We start from the raw sequence: 14,454 nt of genomic DNA, 5'->3' as shown, positions 1-14,454 counted from the left end.
TATAGCTTCTCTAGTAAAGCACAGCAGCACAACTATCACTGCTGCCATGTCAACATGGAATGACTGGTTAAAGTTGCCCCCACCTGCTCAACCACAGCAGGAAGAAGATGGCCTAATTCCTGTGGCCTGAGTCCATGGACACTGGTAGTGGCTTCCTCAGAAAGGGGGAGATGGCTTGACAATATGCAGAAGTCTCCCCCTGCCCCACCGCCCTGCCCCATAAGGAGGTACAACAGTGAAGTCACAGAGCAAGTGAAAATTGCCTTTTGTAGTTTTCCTGGCCTGGAAACTGTGGTCTCTTCAGGGAGACCACAGCTTCTGCCACACATACCTGCCCCATTAGTGATGGCTGAAATTCAACAGAACGGGAAGCAAATTAAAAAAAGTTTGTTTCAGTGGCAAGAGCTCTAACTCCTGCAGAGCTGCCTTTGGCTCAGGTTTCCCCTCCCCTCCTCAACCCTTTATATCTCAGTCACTTTTAAACAGTAGAATGTAGTCTTCATGTGATTCTGCCTTACACTTTTCAATGAACTGGTCACCCAAAGGAAGATTATATAGGTGGCCACTTTGTGTGCCTAAAACCGTAGCTAATGCAATACATGATCCACTTTTAGTAACATTTTGTTTGGGAAAAGACAGACTCGAGGGCCTTGCATAGCTTGAGATGGCCAAAGAGGCCGGGCCTGGTAGATCCTACCAGGATTGTGCTTGACTACCACGAGAAACGCTCCTGCTTCCTTCTGCCATGGAAATCACCTCACATTCTGTGCACAAGCTGTGATTAAGGAGTTTAATAACTATAATAATAATACGATAGATAGATCCAGGTCCTGTTGGCTCTGCTGGACAGCTCTGAGGGCATTATCCTCTCTAAACTACAGTCTTGGGGAAGAAGGATGTCGATGAGAGGCCACTGCATCCAGCCTTAGGTACTGACAAAGACATACACGTTCAGCACACCTAAGTTTACGGCTTGTTGCTGTTGAGTTTTTGTTACAGGTCATGGTCAAGACAATGAAACCATTGATTCGTAGATTCTTTTTTTAAAAAAAAATTCTCCACTTGAACACCCTTCGGAAGAGAAACTCGAAAAGCTGCCTGAAAGTAGGCCAAAGCAGTGACGTTTCCATAGAAACCAGTTCACAGCAATCCGTGAGAATCACAAGCACTGGAGGGTGCTTTACAGCAGGCAAAGGTTGGGTTAGAGGCGGTTGTCCCCATTCACCCGTGTCTTTCGCAGGACCCTGCAGGGAAGGGGAAAAGGGGTTGAAAAACAATACAGCTCTCCAGCAGACTATAAAAATGCAAGTTACATTTGGAAGTGCATTGAGGGATTTCTTCAAGAGCCACGTATCTAGTGACACTGTGCTGATTTTCTTGAGAGGAAAATGTAATGGCATTTTTGTTTTATCCACCTTTGCATCCTGTCCTTTTGCTAAGAAACTTCAAGATTTCCTCCTTTTTATCTTTACAACCATTTGTTAGGAAAGTGAGCTGGAGAGGCAGGGATTTGACCAGTCGGGGCCATCTTGTGCACCAGGATTTAATCCCAGGTCTCATCCAAACCCAACACATTGTCCACTACAACACACTGGCACCTACTAACCTTATGGGACGTTGGTGGGTGGGTACCAAAGTTTAGTCATGCATTTACTCTATAATAATCAGATAAATTTACACCATCTTTTATGACTGGGAAATGATCAATATGTGAACTGGCTGTTAGCAGCTAGCACCTGCCGTCTCTGAGGCTCGATTCTTACTTTTTGATGCTATGGTTTCTCATGAGGAGCTGTTGCCATGGCAATTTTGCACAGGGAATATTTTGCCTGGCAATCTGATTTTTTTCCCCACTTGAGGGGAAACCACTGAAAACTTCCCCAATCAATGATACATCTCTTGCATGCAGAACAAGACCCCCTAGGCCAGTGGTTCTCAACCTGTGGGTCCACAGATGTTGTTGGACTACAACTCCCATCATCCCTGAACTCTTGCTAGCTATGGATGATGGGAGTTGTAGTCCAACAACATCTGGGGACCCACGGGTTGAGAACTGCTGCCCTAGGCCATTGTTCCCACCCTCCCACTGCCACACATGGGAACAGTGCATCAGGGCTATTCAGAGAATGAGAGGGGTTCCATTCAGCAGTTCCACTCAGTATGTGTAGTACCATCCCCAAGAGGCATGCAATGGGAGCAGACCTCTATGTTCCCTGTTCCCATGGGACTAGCCAGCTCGTAGCTTTTGTGGGGGAGGTGGTCAAAACATTGCCTCTTGCCCAACATATCCCTGCAGAACTCAGTAACCCCCTGCCACAATCATTTGGGATGCTGACAGCATTGCAGGCAGTGAGGGGGCTTGCTTTCCCTGTCAGGGAAGGCTGGCATTCCAGCAGAATCAACCCTCTTCCCAAAACAAAGAAAATTGATAATTCTCCTATCTGGATGCATGCTTACTGGCCTTTGCAAGGCCAGCCTTATAAAAGCACAACATTTTTCCTTCTGCATGCATGGCTCAGTTGCAAGTCAAGAAGCTTCCCATGGGAAATAATACGTTAAGACAAAGGCTGCTTATGCTGTGCAACATTTCAAACTCCGCAATACGTAAGGACACCTGTAGAAGGGACTGAAGCTCACCACTATAAATGGCCAATTCCCAAATGACTGACTCGGAGACATTACCTGACTTTAAGAATATCAGTCTACCTTGAATATCCAGAGCACCTAATCCCTACTGAGCTTACCTTCTGTCTCGATTGTCAAAGTGGTCTGCTAGCTGCTCCTGTGACATCCGGAAATCTTCAAATGGTTGTTGATATCGGGCTTCAAAGGAGCCTTCTCTGGTTCTGCCTCCCGTCTGCTGGCTTGGAGAATCTGCTGACCTGTCTCGGAAGGCCGAAGCTCCAAAGGGGCTAATCTCCCCATTCTCCTGCTTCAGAATCAAAAAGAGACAAGACAGTTGTCACATATTCAACTTTTTCAACCTCAGCTTAGGGAGTCTTTTGCAGGACACTGCACAGCTCCATCAATAGTTAAAGAGCGTAAGACTTACTTTGCCAGGGGTGATATCGATTTCCACCAGCAAGGCAGCCAGTTCCAGATCCTCACTGTAGTTGTTCTTCAAAGGCACGGCTCGGTACCCTAAAAGACAACAAAAGGAGCTACAATGGGAGCCAACTAACTGCAGTCACGTAGTTTCACCAGCCCTATTCACACATCATGGCAAACCAAAGTTACTGTATTACTATGATTGTGTCTAAAAGGGCCTTTTCACGCCTTAGGCCAGTGATGGCCAAACTTGGCCCTCCAGCTGTTTTGGGACTACAGCTGCCATCATCCCTAGCTAACAGGACCAGTGGTGAGGGATGATGGGAATTGTAGTCCCTATACAGCTGGAGGGCCAAGTTTGGCCGTCACTGCCTTAGGCGCAAAGTACGCAAACTACCATCCCTGGCTTATTTTATGTCAAACCACAATCAACAAACCAAAAACACATGTTGGCTACAGATTATGCTTTGCAGGGAGTGACTCCCCAATTTGCTCCCAAGTTAAGTGTATTTAGGATTGCAGCCTTGCTTTTTTCACCCAATTAACAACAGACGTTTGCAATTTATTACAAAGCAACTTTTCACTGATTGCATGACAACATCTATGCTCCCATGAATCTTATCAGCAGAAATATGCTTCCAAAGATATTGGAAACACCTTTCAACCACATACCTGTCTTCAGGCCTTTAACCAGGAATGTGGCCTGAGCTAAGAAGTTCTGGTCACTGAACATATCCTCTTCATACACAACAAACCGTAAGAAGGCAAACTCTGGGTTACTGACATGGAAGTGAAACGACTTGTGAGCCCAGGCAGGATTCAGGCCATTGTCCACTATATTAAACAAACAAACAAACAAACAAACAAACAAACAAACAAACAATGTCTATCATTTCCGGTATTTCAAAAAGAAAGTAGTTCAATACTTTAACAGTCGTTTAGCTTAATCCACAGTAAACTGCTAAGTCTCTAGTGTAGCAGAACTCCTTTGTCAACAATGGATTACAGAGCTACTCTCTGGAAATTAACTTCCACAGCAGCAGTTTTAAATGGGCCACAGTTCTTCACATCCATTTATTAACCTTCCCAGTTTAAAGTTAGTGAACCCTGCCCTTAGTACAAATCAGGTAAGAATTAAAAACAGCTACAACCCACCTCTAACAATGCCCACCTCACTTTGATGCTGCTTCAATCTACCACCCTTCACAGCATGTAGAAGACCAGCCCATTGCTTTACATAAGGGGCTATTTTAAAATGAAGTTTGGGGGGGGGGGAGAGAGCTGTATTCTCCATGGTTTTGTATAGGGTGTGGCTTGAAGGGTTGCTGCTGGGGAGTGGGGGCAACAGTCCTCTCAATGGAGCAGACCCTCATCCTGAACACTCTCCCCTCCCAGAGCAAGCCTTCAATTCGGGAGAGGGGAGTGACTCTTTTCTTGCATGACTTCATTCAAGAAACCATGAAAGCCCTGTGACCTTTGCAAGTACCTGATGGGAATGCTCACCTTCCTGCATCCCTAATCCTTCGTTAACCATCTTCCAGAATCTCACAGCTGTTCCACAGCACCAAGCACCAACCTGTTTGCCTGGAATGGGGGTGCTGCCTCTAAGAGGAGTGTTCACATGTGTTTGTGGCACCAGCTTAATGGCATCTGTTGTTACCCATCATCAAGGAAGAGCAGGTGGTGCACATAATAGACAGGTATGTGGAAAAGGGTGCAATTTTTTCAGAGAGCTGTCCAAAATTGTCACCACTTTAACTGCCTTCCACAATGAGGCTAAACTGAGACCTGCCCAGTCCATGCAACCGAGTTCAGGGCAGAGCAGGGACCTGAGGCCAAGCTGTTCAACTCCAAATCCAATGCAATCAGACGGGCTCTCAAACTTAAGCTACCACAAACATGCATGTATGGCACATTTATTGCTGCAGTTAGTGTCACAGTTCACCTGCCATTTTCCCCACTTCCCTCCTAAGATGATGATCTTGGACTCTTTCCTGTCTTACTGAGACACAGCATTCTCCGAGACTCCTTAAGTGTTTCTTCATTAACACAGGACAAAATGCTCCAAGAACTTGCCAGGGCTGCACAAACCGGCTCCTTATTGATGACTAGGCCAATTCGTACAATCAACTCCATGTCTCCATTTCTTTTCCAGCCACCTCAGTAATCTAATGCATATCAAGCAATCTGCTACTAGACAATCTCATTTCTGCAGCAGACTGTAGCTTCCACTCTTGGCACCAGAGTGGTTTCCACCCCCTCTTTTGCCTAGCATTTCTTGCATGTCAAGTGAGCAGGAAACACTCCTTGCCACATCACAGACTGTTTGGAACTGGCCAGTGCTAGAATGAAGCTCAGAAAACCTCACCTTCACACAATGATTTTGAGACATGAGAAAAAGCAGCCCAGGGGCCAGGGTAAGGAGCGCGACAGGAAGAAACCCCAAATGTCAGGTCACCGAGTACACATATACTTCTGGCGATGAGAAGGAAGCTGGTTCAGTGAACAGGAAACACTTCTTGCCACCTCAAAGAGGCCGCAGTGTGCTTGGGACTGGCTAGTGTTACAGCAAATCTTTGAAAATCTTGTCTTCGCACACTGAGCTGAAGGCATGAGGCCAGAGTAAGAGAGCAACAGGAAGGGGACCCCTAATGTAAAGTACACATATACGTCTGGGGATGAGAAGGAAGTTGGTTTACAGGAATGACAGGAGCGATGAATATTTCGAGGCCCTCTTCTTAGCTTGGACCAGTGCCAGATTTACATATAAGTTAATCAAGCTATAGCTTAGGGCCCCACTCTCTTGGGGTCCCCCAAAAAATTTAGAAAAAAAACCTAGATGTATATTTCCAAAATAGAAGATAAAAAACAAATAAAATAAAACCCACATACAGCAACAGTGTTTTGTGTTGTGTAGGCTCCTATGCTGTAAGTAATGGGCCCCGTCTGCTAGCCTGCTCCCTAAAATATCACTGGTTTGCTCATTTCTATATATAGGGTGCCTACATTCTGCATGTGCAAATGGCTTTAGATACCTATTAGGTCCATAAATTACCATATAGCATATATTCAACACAAAAAACAGTGACAATTTGTTGTTGACAAAGGACAACTGGACATATAAAGGGCCCCATTACCCTCAGTAGCTTAGGGCCTCATCAAACCTAAATCCGGCCCTGGCGTGGACTTACAAACAACACTGTCATGCCTTGCAACCCGTCTGAATTTTGGGTAGTTCGGATACTCACCCACCATCTCGGTCTTCTGCTTTGCGTTATCATAATCAGCTCCAGACACCTCAACCTCTATGAAGGGGCAAACAATCCCTCTTCCATTTTTCGGAAGGTGTCGTGCCCCGAGGACCTATGCAGGGCAGGTAGGGAAGCCAAAATTAGGCCATTGCTTTGCACAGTTTGAGGAATGGCTATGCACACTGCAGCAGAGGCCGGTTCCTCAATCTATTGAGGTAACTCCAGCACAGACAACGTTTTCAAAACAAACAAACAAAACGTTTCATCCATTGAAACTAAATACAATTGGTTGTGACCCCTGGACCACTTTCTCCAACAAGACATAGTAAGTCTGTTGAGAGCCAACACCTAAGTGATGCATGGGCAACCTGAAGAGCTGGGGATGAGTGTTTCATCCCATCCCCAGGAGGCTAAGGTTGCACAAACAAGAGGTTTACTCTCCTCACATGGTGGGTACAGAACTGAAGTCTACACAGGGTCTGACTTGATGGCATTAAAAATGCAGAAATGGAGGGAAAACTTTTACAGGGACTTGCCCATCTGATATCTCATGAAAGAGCCTAAAATAATTGACCCTGATTCCATGTATACATGCCTGGGCGGAAGCCCCATCGGATACAGTTGGACTTACTTCCAAGCAAACATGCACAGGGACTACACTGAGAGTCTCACTGAAGCCGCTGGAACAAGTCAGTCATAACTAACTTAGTCCCATGCTTTCAGTGGCTGGTTGAACATGACTGAATCCCAATCAGCATGAACAACCCTAGATAGGATTTAGAAATCTTTTGTCCTGCCTCTCATATGCCCTTTTCATTCTATATAAAAGTAGAATGACAACAGAATGACAGAATTGGTGGTGTGTGCTGGGACAGGAGCGACAAACAAATCACCCTACTCTTTGCTCCCCTGCTTTGCTCTTGACTTAAATTATGAAGCCAGAGTCACAACAATGCTTTTACATTGAGCCCCAGCTAAATACAGAACGCATGAGGTTTCTAAGTGGAGGGTGCCACCTATGGGTGGCAAAAGGTTGGATGCTGCCATTTTTCGGCCCCTATAGAATTCCCCTCCGCCCCCACACCGTGCAGTCCTGGTGTGCCTCTTCTCCCTTTTGTCATCTATTTCAATTCAATCTGCATTGACTATTTGGTTCCATCTCTAGAGGGCTACTCAGCACACTGATGTAAGATGGTCCATTGTTATTCCAGCTGAGACCAAAGCACCTCAGGCTCAACATTTGGCAATTTGTTTGATAGGAGAGAAGAGCCTTAGCTTACAAAATTACTATTATTTATTAAATTTCTATACCGCCCTTCATCTCAGGGTGCTTCGCAAGATAAAAATACAGGATAAAGAAAAACAAATAAATAATTAAAACAAAAAAATCAAAACAATTACCCCTGCCCCCACCAAAACAAACACCTTGAAAGGGCCATAGAATATTAATCAGCCAAAGGCCTGGTTGAAGAGGAACATTTTTGCATGGCAACTAAAGGTGTATAATGAAGGCAGCAGATGAACATCCCTGGGGAGAGCATTCTGCAAGTGGGGAGCCACTGCAGAAAAGGCCCATTCTCGTGTTGCCACCCTCCGGACCTCTAGTGGAGGAGGCACTTCAGTGCATGGTATTTTTATGAAAAGTGGGGGAAATATTTTAGCCCAAGAGTTGCATTCCCTTGTGGGCAACTTTCTCAGGGCTCCATCCTGGTGGTGGGCAGGGCCAGAGGATCAGGTAGGTGGAGAAATAAATATACTACATGCACACAATGTCTCTTCATGATGTAATGTAGTAGTATTCTGAAGCCTGGGGCTGTAGGAGAAGGGACATGTCCACGCAAACCAAAGTCAAAATAAGGCTTTGTTATAGCAGGCATGCAGAGAAGAGCATAACACACCAACCTCAATGGAAATGGAAAGCGGCTCCACCCCCCGCAGAGTGCTCTTGTCAAAGGGATCAAAGATGTCATCCCGCATGTTGCCCGGTTGCAGCATGAAGCCGCATCGGCCTCCAGACATAAACAGGGCCTGATTCATCTGCATTGGCTTATCTGCAAAAGCACAGGGGGCTTTGATGAGGAACAGCTCCAGTACTATGCAGTACAATTAAGGACAATTCAGGGGATAACACCCGTGCTCAAATGAGGCCCCTAAGGAAAGTCAGTGCTAGCTGGCCAGCTCACAAAATGCTGAACAGCTCAGGTGCAGTTTCTTTTAGAAGGCAAAGATAATTAACCATACTGATAATGCTGCTAGAAGGGCACAGTAAAGTATCTTCCGCCACTGAAAGGCTCGTTACAATTGACACCTGAATAGGATGAGGCAATACCGTGGTTACTTTCAGACTTCAACACCTGCATGCCCATTCTCACATTTTGCAGCAAGGGTAGCCAAAAGAAGAAGAAGAAGAATAGTTGTTTGGATTTGATATCCCGCTTTATCACTACCCTAAGGAGTCTCAAAGCAGCTAACATTCTCCTTTCCCTTCCTCCCCTACAACAAACACTCTGTGAGGTGAGTGAGGCTGAGAGACTTCAGAGAAGTGTGACTGGCCCAAGGTCACCCAGCAGCTGCATGTGGAGGAGCGGAGAAGCGAACCCAGTTCACCAGATTACGAGTCTACCGCTCTGGACCATAGCTGGACACCAGACCATGCAGAAACAATACACTACACCACACTGGCTCTCAAAACAGTTTCATCCAGGCTTCACTGGACTACAGTTCCCATCTGGGTCAGCATGATGGGAGTTGTAGTCCAACAACATCTGGAGGTTGCCATGCTGGCTCCCCCGGTTTTAAGGCTAAATAAATTTGTTCTGAGACAGCATCCTAGCTACGCTGACATATGTACCGACCCAGCACAATCCATTTTTTTAAAAAAACTGCTAACATTTATTTTTTTGATTTGTGCACCTCCCTTCACCCAAAGACCACAGGGCGATTCACAACATAAAAATACAATATGAAAGGACAAAATATATAATAAAACAAAAGCAGAAGCAAAGCAAAGCAAAGCAACAATCCCCCTCTCCCAGACACATTTCAAAGTCCACAAAGTATCAGCCAAGCGCCTGGTTGAAACGTTTTTGACTGCTGCCTTAAGACATGCAATGAAGGCACCAGGCGAGCCTCACTGAGGAAAGCATTCCAGAAACAGGGAGCCACTGCAGAAAAGGCCCGTTCTCGTGTTGCCACCCTCCGGACCTCATGTGGGGGAGGCACAAGAAGAAGGGACTCAGATGATGATCTTAGGGTCTGGGTAGGTTCATATGGGGAGAGGCGGTCCTTGAGGTATTTTGGTCCTGAGCCATTTAAGGCTTTATAGGTAAACATTCAAATGAAGAAGAAAATATGGCCCAACTCCCAATCATAAGCAAGCACAAAAAGCTTTTGCCCATTGTAGTATAACAATGCAAGTAGCTGGACACCAGACCATGCAGAAGCAATACCTTTTTCCTGCAAAGTAGACATGCCCTAAGTTGAGCTAGCCAACCTTGTGTCATCCAGCTATTGTGGACCATAACTCCCAGCCAGCATGGCCAATGATGGGCCTTGCAGTCCAACAACATATGGCAGGTACCATGTTGTATACTCTTGCCCTAAGCTATGGTCACCACAGAGAGGAACCATCACACCACTGCAACAACCCAGTGAAAAGGGTCTCACCTGGTGTCTGGAAGTTGAGTGCCACCAACTGGCTGCCACAGATCCACATAGGCAGAGGATCATAGTTGGAGGAGTCAAGGCGCTGTCCCTTTGGATAGATGCGGGAAAGCTGTAGGCGGTTATATTGCAGAAACTTCTTGCCTTTGATCTTGTTGACATACTTCTCTGCCTTGGTTTCAGGGAAGGAGGACATGTCTCTGTAGCAAGCCCTGTCTGTGCCAATCTCTGTACAGGAAACAGGGCAGACAATGATATGGTGTCAGAATGATCCCACCACAATATTTAACAGGAGAAGAAAGAGCAGTGGGGAGAGAAAGAACTTTTCAGTTCCACAAATAGATATGCATATTTATAGTCATTTCTAAAAAAACCCAAATCAATCAACTTCAGAAATCTAGAGTCAATTTTCACATCTATAAAAAATTAAGCCATAAGAATCTATGTCCACTTTTTGTTCCGTGGGATTATTCAAGTTGTGAATTAGATAAACCAGAGTCATGACTAAATAGTACCGTATTTTTCGCTCTATAAGACGCACCCAACCATAAGAAGCACCCAGTTTTAGAGGAGGAGAACAAGAAAAAATATGTATCTCCCTCTCTGCGCAGCGCCTCTCCAGCAAAGTGGGAGGAGAAATGGAAGGGGCTCTGTTTCTCCTCCCGCTTTGCTGAAGGGGCGCTGCACAGGTTTCCCTCTCTGTGCAGCACCCCTTCAGTACTGAAGAGGCACTGCTCAGAGAGGGAAAGCTGTTCAGCGCCTCTCCAGCGAAGCGAAGTCAGAACAGCAAGAGGGATCGCTGTGCAGCAAAAGCAGCGATCCCTCTTGCTGTTCTGGCTTCTGGGATAGCCGTGCCAAGCCTCTTCAGGGCAGGGGGAGATTTCCTCCCGTTGCCCTGAAGGGGCTTTGCATGGCTATCCCTGAAGCCAGCAGAGAGGGATCGGTGCGCACCGATCCCTCTCGCTCTCCTGTCTTCAGCGAAAGCAACGCAAAGCCTCCTGAACGCAGTGGAAGGAGGACTCCCACTGCACTCAGGAGGCTTTGCATGGCTATCCCTAAAGCCAGGAGAGCAAGAGGAATTGGTGCGCAACGATCCCTCTTGCTCTCCTGGCTTCAGCGATAGCTGTGCAGACTGCATTCGCTCCATAAGACGCATGCACATTTCCCCTTACTTTTTAGGAGGGGAAAAGTGCGTCTTATAGAGTGAAAAATACGGTATATCCAAGGATAATCAATTTGCAATGATTACAAATTAGGTTTTGAACCAATATAGAAAAGAAATACTATATTGCAACTACTGGTGTGTTTTTGTCATGGTTGGCAAACACCTTTCAAATACCTACAAGTGAGAGCTTTACTAATCTACCCTGCCAGATTGGCAATGATTTAGAAGCTTCAACTAAAACATCACAAGGCTGAACTAATGCCAGTAATCAGCTCTAGCTGCGCAATGGGTCACTGAACAGCATTTGCAATATTTGCCTAATGGAATCTGCACATACTTTCTTCATCAAAGGGGACAGGACGACAGTAGATGACCAGCTCAGAAAGCTCCAGTGCTATCTTCTTCCTCCTCTCCATCATCTTGCCTTCCGAAAGCTGACAAAGAATAAAAGACAGTAGGGTTTATTAACTGTATGGGCGGAAGCACTGACTCAGGTACACGCTAACAGAATCAACATTAAATGAGCAGAAAACAGGAACAGCAGGACAAGTGGATTTCACTGCCGTTTGAAAAGTGTGGAATATTGTGAAAAGTGTGTGCTTTTCTACAAAAGCACATCTTCAAGACAGTCAGCAAACCTCTCTCCACTGCACTCAATCACTTAAATGGCAGAGACAGCAGGGAACCAACCACTTGCAGGGATACGAAACATAATGAGTGGAGCATCTCCATTCTGGTCTGTTACTCTTCGGGCATTCCTATATAACCCAGGAACCCAGATATTTAATTTTATTTTCACATTTCATGCAGTGACCACAAGCGCCTTCATAACAAGTTCCTCAACTTTTGCATCTATGGCTTACAAAAGTTTAAGAGGCCACATATCTTACCCTGGCATCAGCAGTTTGGGCGGCTTCACGGATCTTCTTCACCCAGTCCAACAGGTCTTCGTGTGTGTCAGCTGCTACATCCAGGGACCATCGTGTGATGGAAGCCATGCTGATAGAGAAGACAAACATGCGGTTGTTCTTTCCCTCTGGGCGGATGGCTGTGGATGAGGAATGAGCAGAAAAACAAGGATTAGGCCACAGCCTGCCTCAAGACCCTCACAAACATTATCTATACGAGAGTTATAGTTCAAAATTTCTCCATAGTATGTAGGTGGTATTGATAACTGATAAAATGAGAAAGAAGAAGAGATTGAAGAAGGGAGGCAGAGACAACATCCTGGTTGGACTGTTTCTGCACCCCACAAGGCCAGCTGCAGACAGACTGTTGCATAGGCGCCGACTCCATGGGGCTTGAGGGGGCTTGAGCCCCCTCAAAAAATTTTTTGGGGGGGCTCAGCCCCCCCAATAATCTCGGGCGCCCTTGCCGCCGTCCCCCGCCTCCTCCCCACCTGCTCTCTCCCCAGCCAGCCAGCCAGCCAGCCGCGCGCCCTAGCTGGAGAGCCCCGGCCGTCCCCCGCAAGAACAGGGGAATCCCCGGGGGCGGGGGCTTCTGCCTCTAGCCCCAGGTTTCCCGCATATCAGCTGTTCCGGAGCTGATTAATAGGCAGCAGCACGCTCTCCCCTATTCGCTCGCGAGGGGGCGGCGCCACTTTATTTGCATATTCATGAGCTTATTTGCATATTCATGAGCTCATTTACATTTCACGAGCTTTCCCGGGCCCCCCCAATATTTTTTATAAGTCCGCGTCCCTGGACTGTTGCCCCACTAGACATCATCTGCCCTGTGAGAAGGAAGAAGGCAGGCTACCATCAGGGCCTTCTCAAGTTGGCTTGTCCCCTGGGTCAATTTTACATGGTGTATCATCATTTGTTTGGGTATTTTAAAACTGTAAACTACTTTGGGTGCCTTGTCAGAAAGGCAGTATATAAATGCAATGCAATAAAGTCTCTTTGAAAGAAAGGAAGCAGCAATGGTATTTTTTAAGAGGTAGCTTCAGTGGATATCAACCTTCCCAGACCAAGGGCCTACATTTATCCCCCAGGCCCATATTTAAAATATCTCTCTCTCTCTCTCTCTCTCTCTCTCTCTCTCTCTCTCTCACACACACACACACACACACACCTCTCTATTTCCTCTTCTTGAGCATTTGACCAGACCAGACTACTGGTCTAGCCCAGCACTGTCCACTCTGACAGGCAGTGTCATCCCAAAGTCTCAGGCAAAGCTTTTCTGCAAAAACACTACCCAATTCTTATTTCTTATATCTTGCCTTTCCCCAGCAAGCCCAAGTCAGCAAAAAATGCAGGTTTAAACACCAAATCAACAATCAGTATGTTTGAGAATTGGGGTTCAGCAGAATGGACAATGAGGTGTGTCACTTTGCACCAGACAATCCTGTTCCAGGTTTGATCTTCAGAACCAGACACTGTAGATGAGCAGTCTATCCACTCTTCTATATTCCTGTAAGAATCTTATGTGTAAATCACTGGTTCACAAATCTTGCCCAATAGTCAGACCCACGAACACCAGAATTCCATTTTTGCATAACCATCTTCCCGCAGGCAGGCAAGACCCATGCATTTGAAGGGGGCTTGAAATGAGGCAAAACATTCTCGCATGCACAGCCCTTGCTAAATAGCAACCCAGAGAACTGGTCCTGCATGGCTGAGCACTTAGCCATGCAAGGCCTTTATCCTGGAGCAAAGCCTTGGGAACTGAAAACTTGCAGATTAGCAAGGAAAGGTGGGTTCTAAGGAAATAGTTGCAGCCGAAAATCAGCATCACTTATCACTTCTTGCCTCTCCCGCCCACCACACAAAGCATCCACTTACCAATCTGACAGGCTGGTACATCCAGAACTCCTCCAAGTAGGTCTCCCAATGGACTGTTCTCATCTATCTGTTGCTGGAAGCAAGTTCATAGCATATTACTACATTTCTTCACATTTTAGAGTCTGCCCTATCGTGAGAACCTCAGGGGAGGCAATCGCACTCACCCAAATAAATGCATTCTGTTTTAAAATAGCAAAGTATTCTAAAAATATTTAAAATGCCTATCCTTCCCTTGGCCTCCTCCTCCATTGGCAGCTGACTACTCCCTGCTTGGCAGCCTCCACCGTCCAATATGATGTGTGGATAGCAAATTAGAGCTACTCAGTCCTCTGGGAAAGGACCATCTGACACTAAATAAATGCTAAAGAGTAGTAAAATTAATTCTGGATAATATTTAGATTTGCCACATTTGAAGGGAAATAATTTTATTACAGCGGAGCTTTCTTCTGAGATACCTGCCTGTGTGATTTCATCACACAGTCCTGGCATAGAGGTGTTAACTGTGAACAGAACCAGGCCAGGAAGGATAACTAACACAATCTTT

The 14,454-nt window shown here is 46.0% G+C and overlaps 1 protein-coding gene across 2 annotated transcripts in view; it reads right to left on the bottom strand.

Annotated features, from left to right (window-relative positions):
* Positions 1-776: 776 nt before the first annotated feature.
* The window catches only part of PLCG1 (phospholipase C gamma 1), a 91,022-nt gene continuing 77,344 nt past the window's right edge, over positions 777-14,454 (bottom strand). For both annotated transcript variants that reach the window (XM_082225828.1, XM_082225829.1), the window contains exons 23-32: positions 13,911-13,983; positions 12,018-12,175; positions 11,465-11,561; positions 9,966-10,190; positions 8,202-8,350; positions 6,297-6,411; positions 3,721-3,882; positions 3,053-3,141; positions 2,745-2,932; positions 777-1,244 (exon numbers count right to left, since the gene is read on the bottom strand). In XM_082225828.1, the coding sequence (XP_082081954.1) occupies positions 1,202-1,244; positions 2,745-2,932; positions 3,053-3,141; positions 3,721-3,882; positions 6,297-6,411; positions 8,202-8,350; positions 9,966-10,190; positions 11,465-11,561; positions 12,018-12,175; positions 13,911-13,983 (1,299 nt within the window). In that variant the 3' untranslated portion in view covers positions 777-1,201. The remainder of the gene's footprint in view (positions 1,245-2,744; positions 2,933-3,052; positions 3,142-3,720; positions 3,883-6,296; positions 6,412-8,201; positions 8,351-9,965; positions 10,191-11,464; positions 11,562-12,017; positions 12,176-13,910; positions 13,984-14,454) is intronic.

This window comes from Podarcis vaucheri (genome assembly GCF_965113315.1).
Source record: "Podarcis vaucheri genome assembly, chromosome: 6".
Classification (NCBI taxonomy): domain Eukaryota; kingdom Metazoa; phylum Chordata; class Lepidosauria; order Squamata; family Lacertidae; genus Podarcis; species Podarcis vaucheri.
This window is presented reverse-complemented; position numbering and strand designations above follow the sequence as displayed.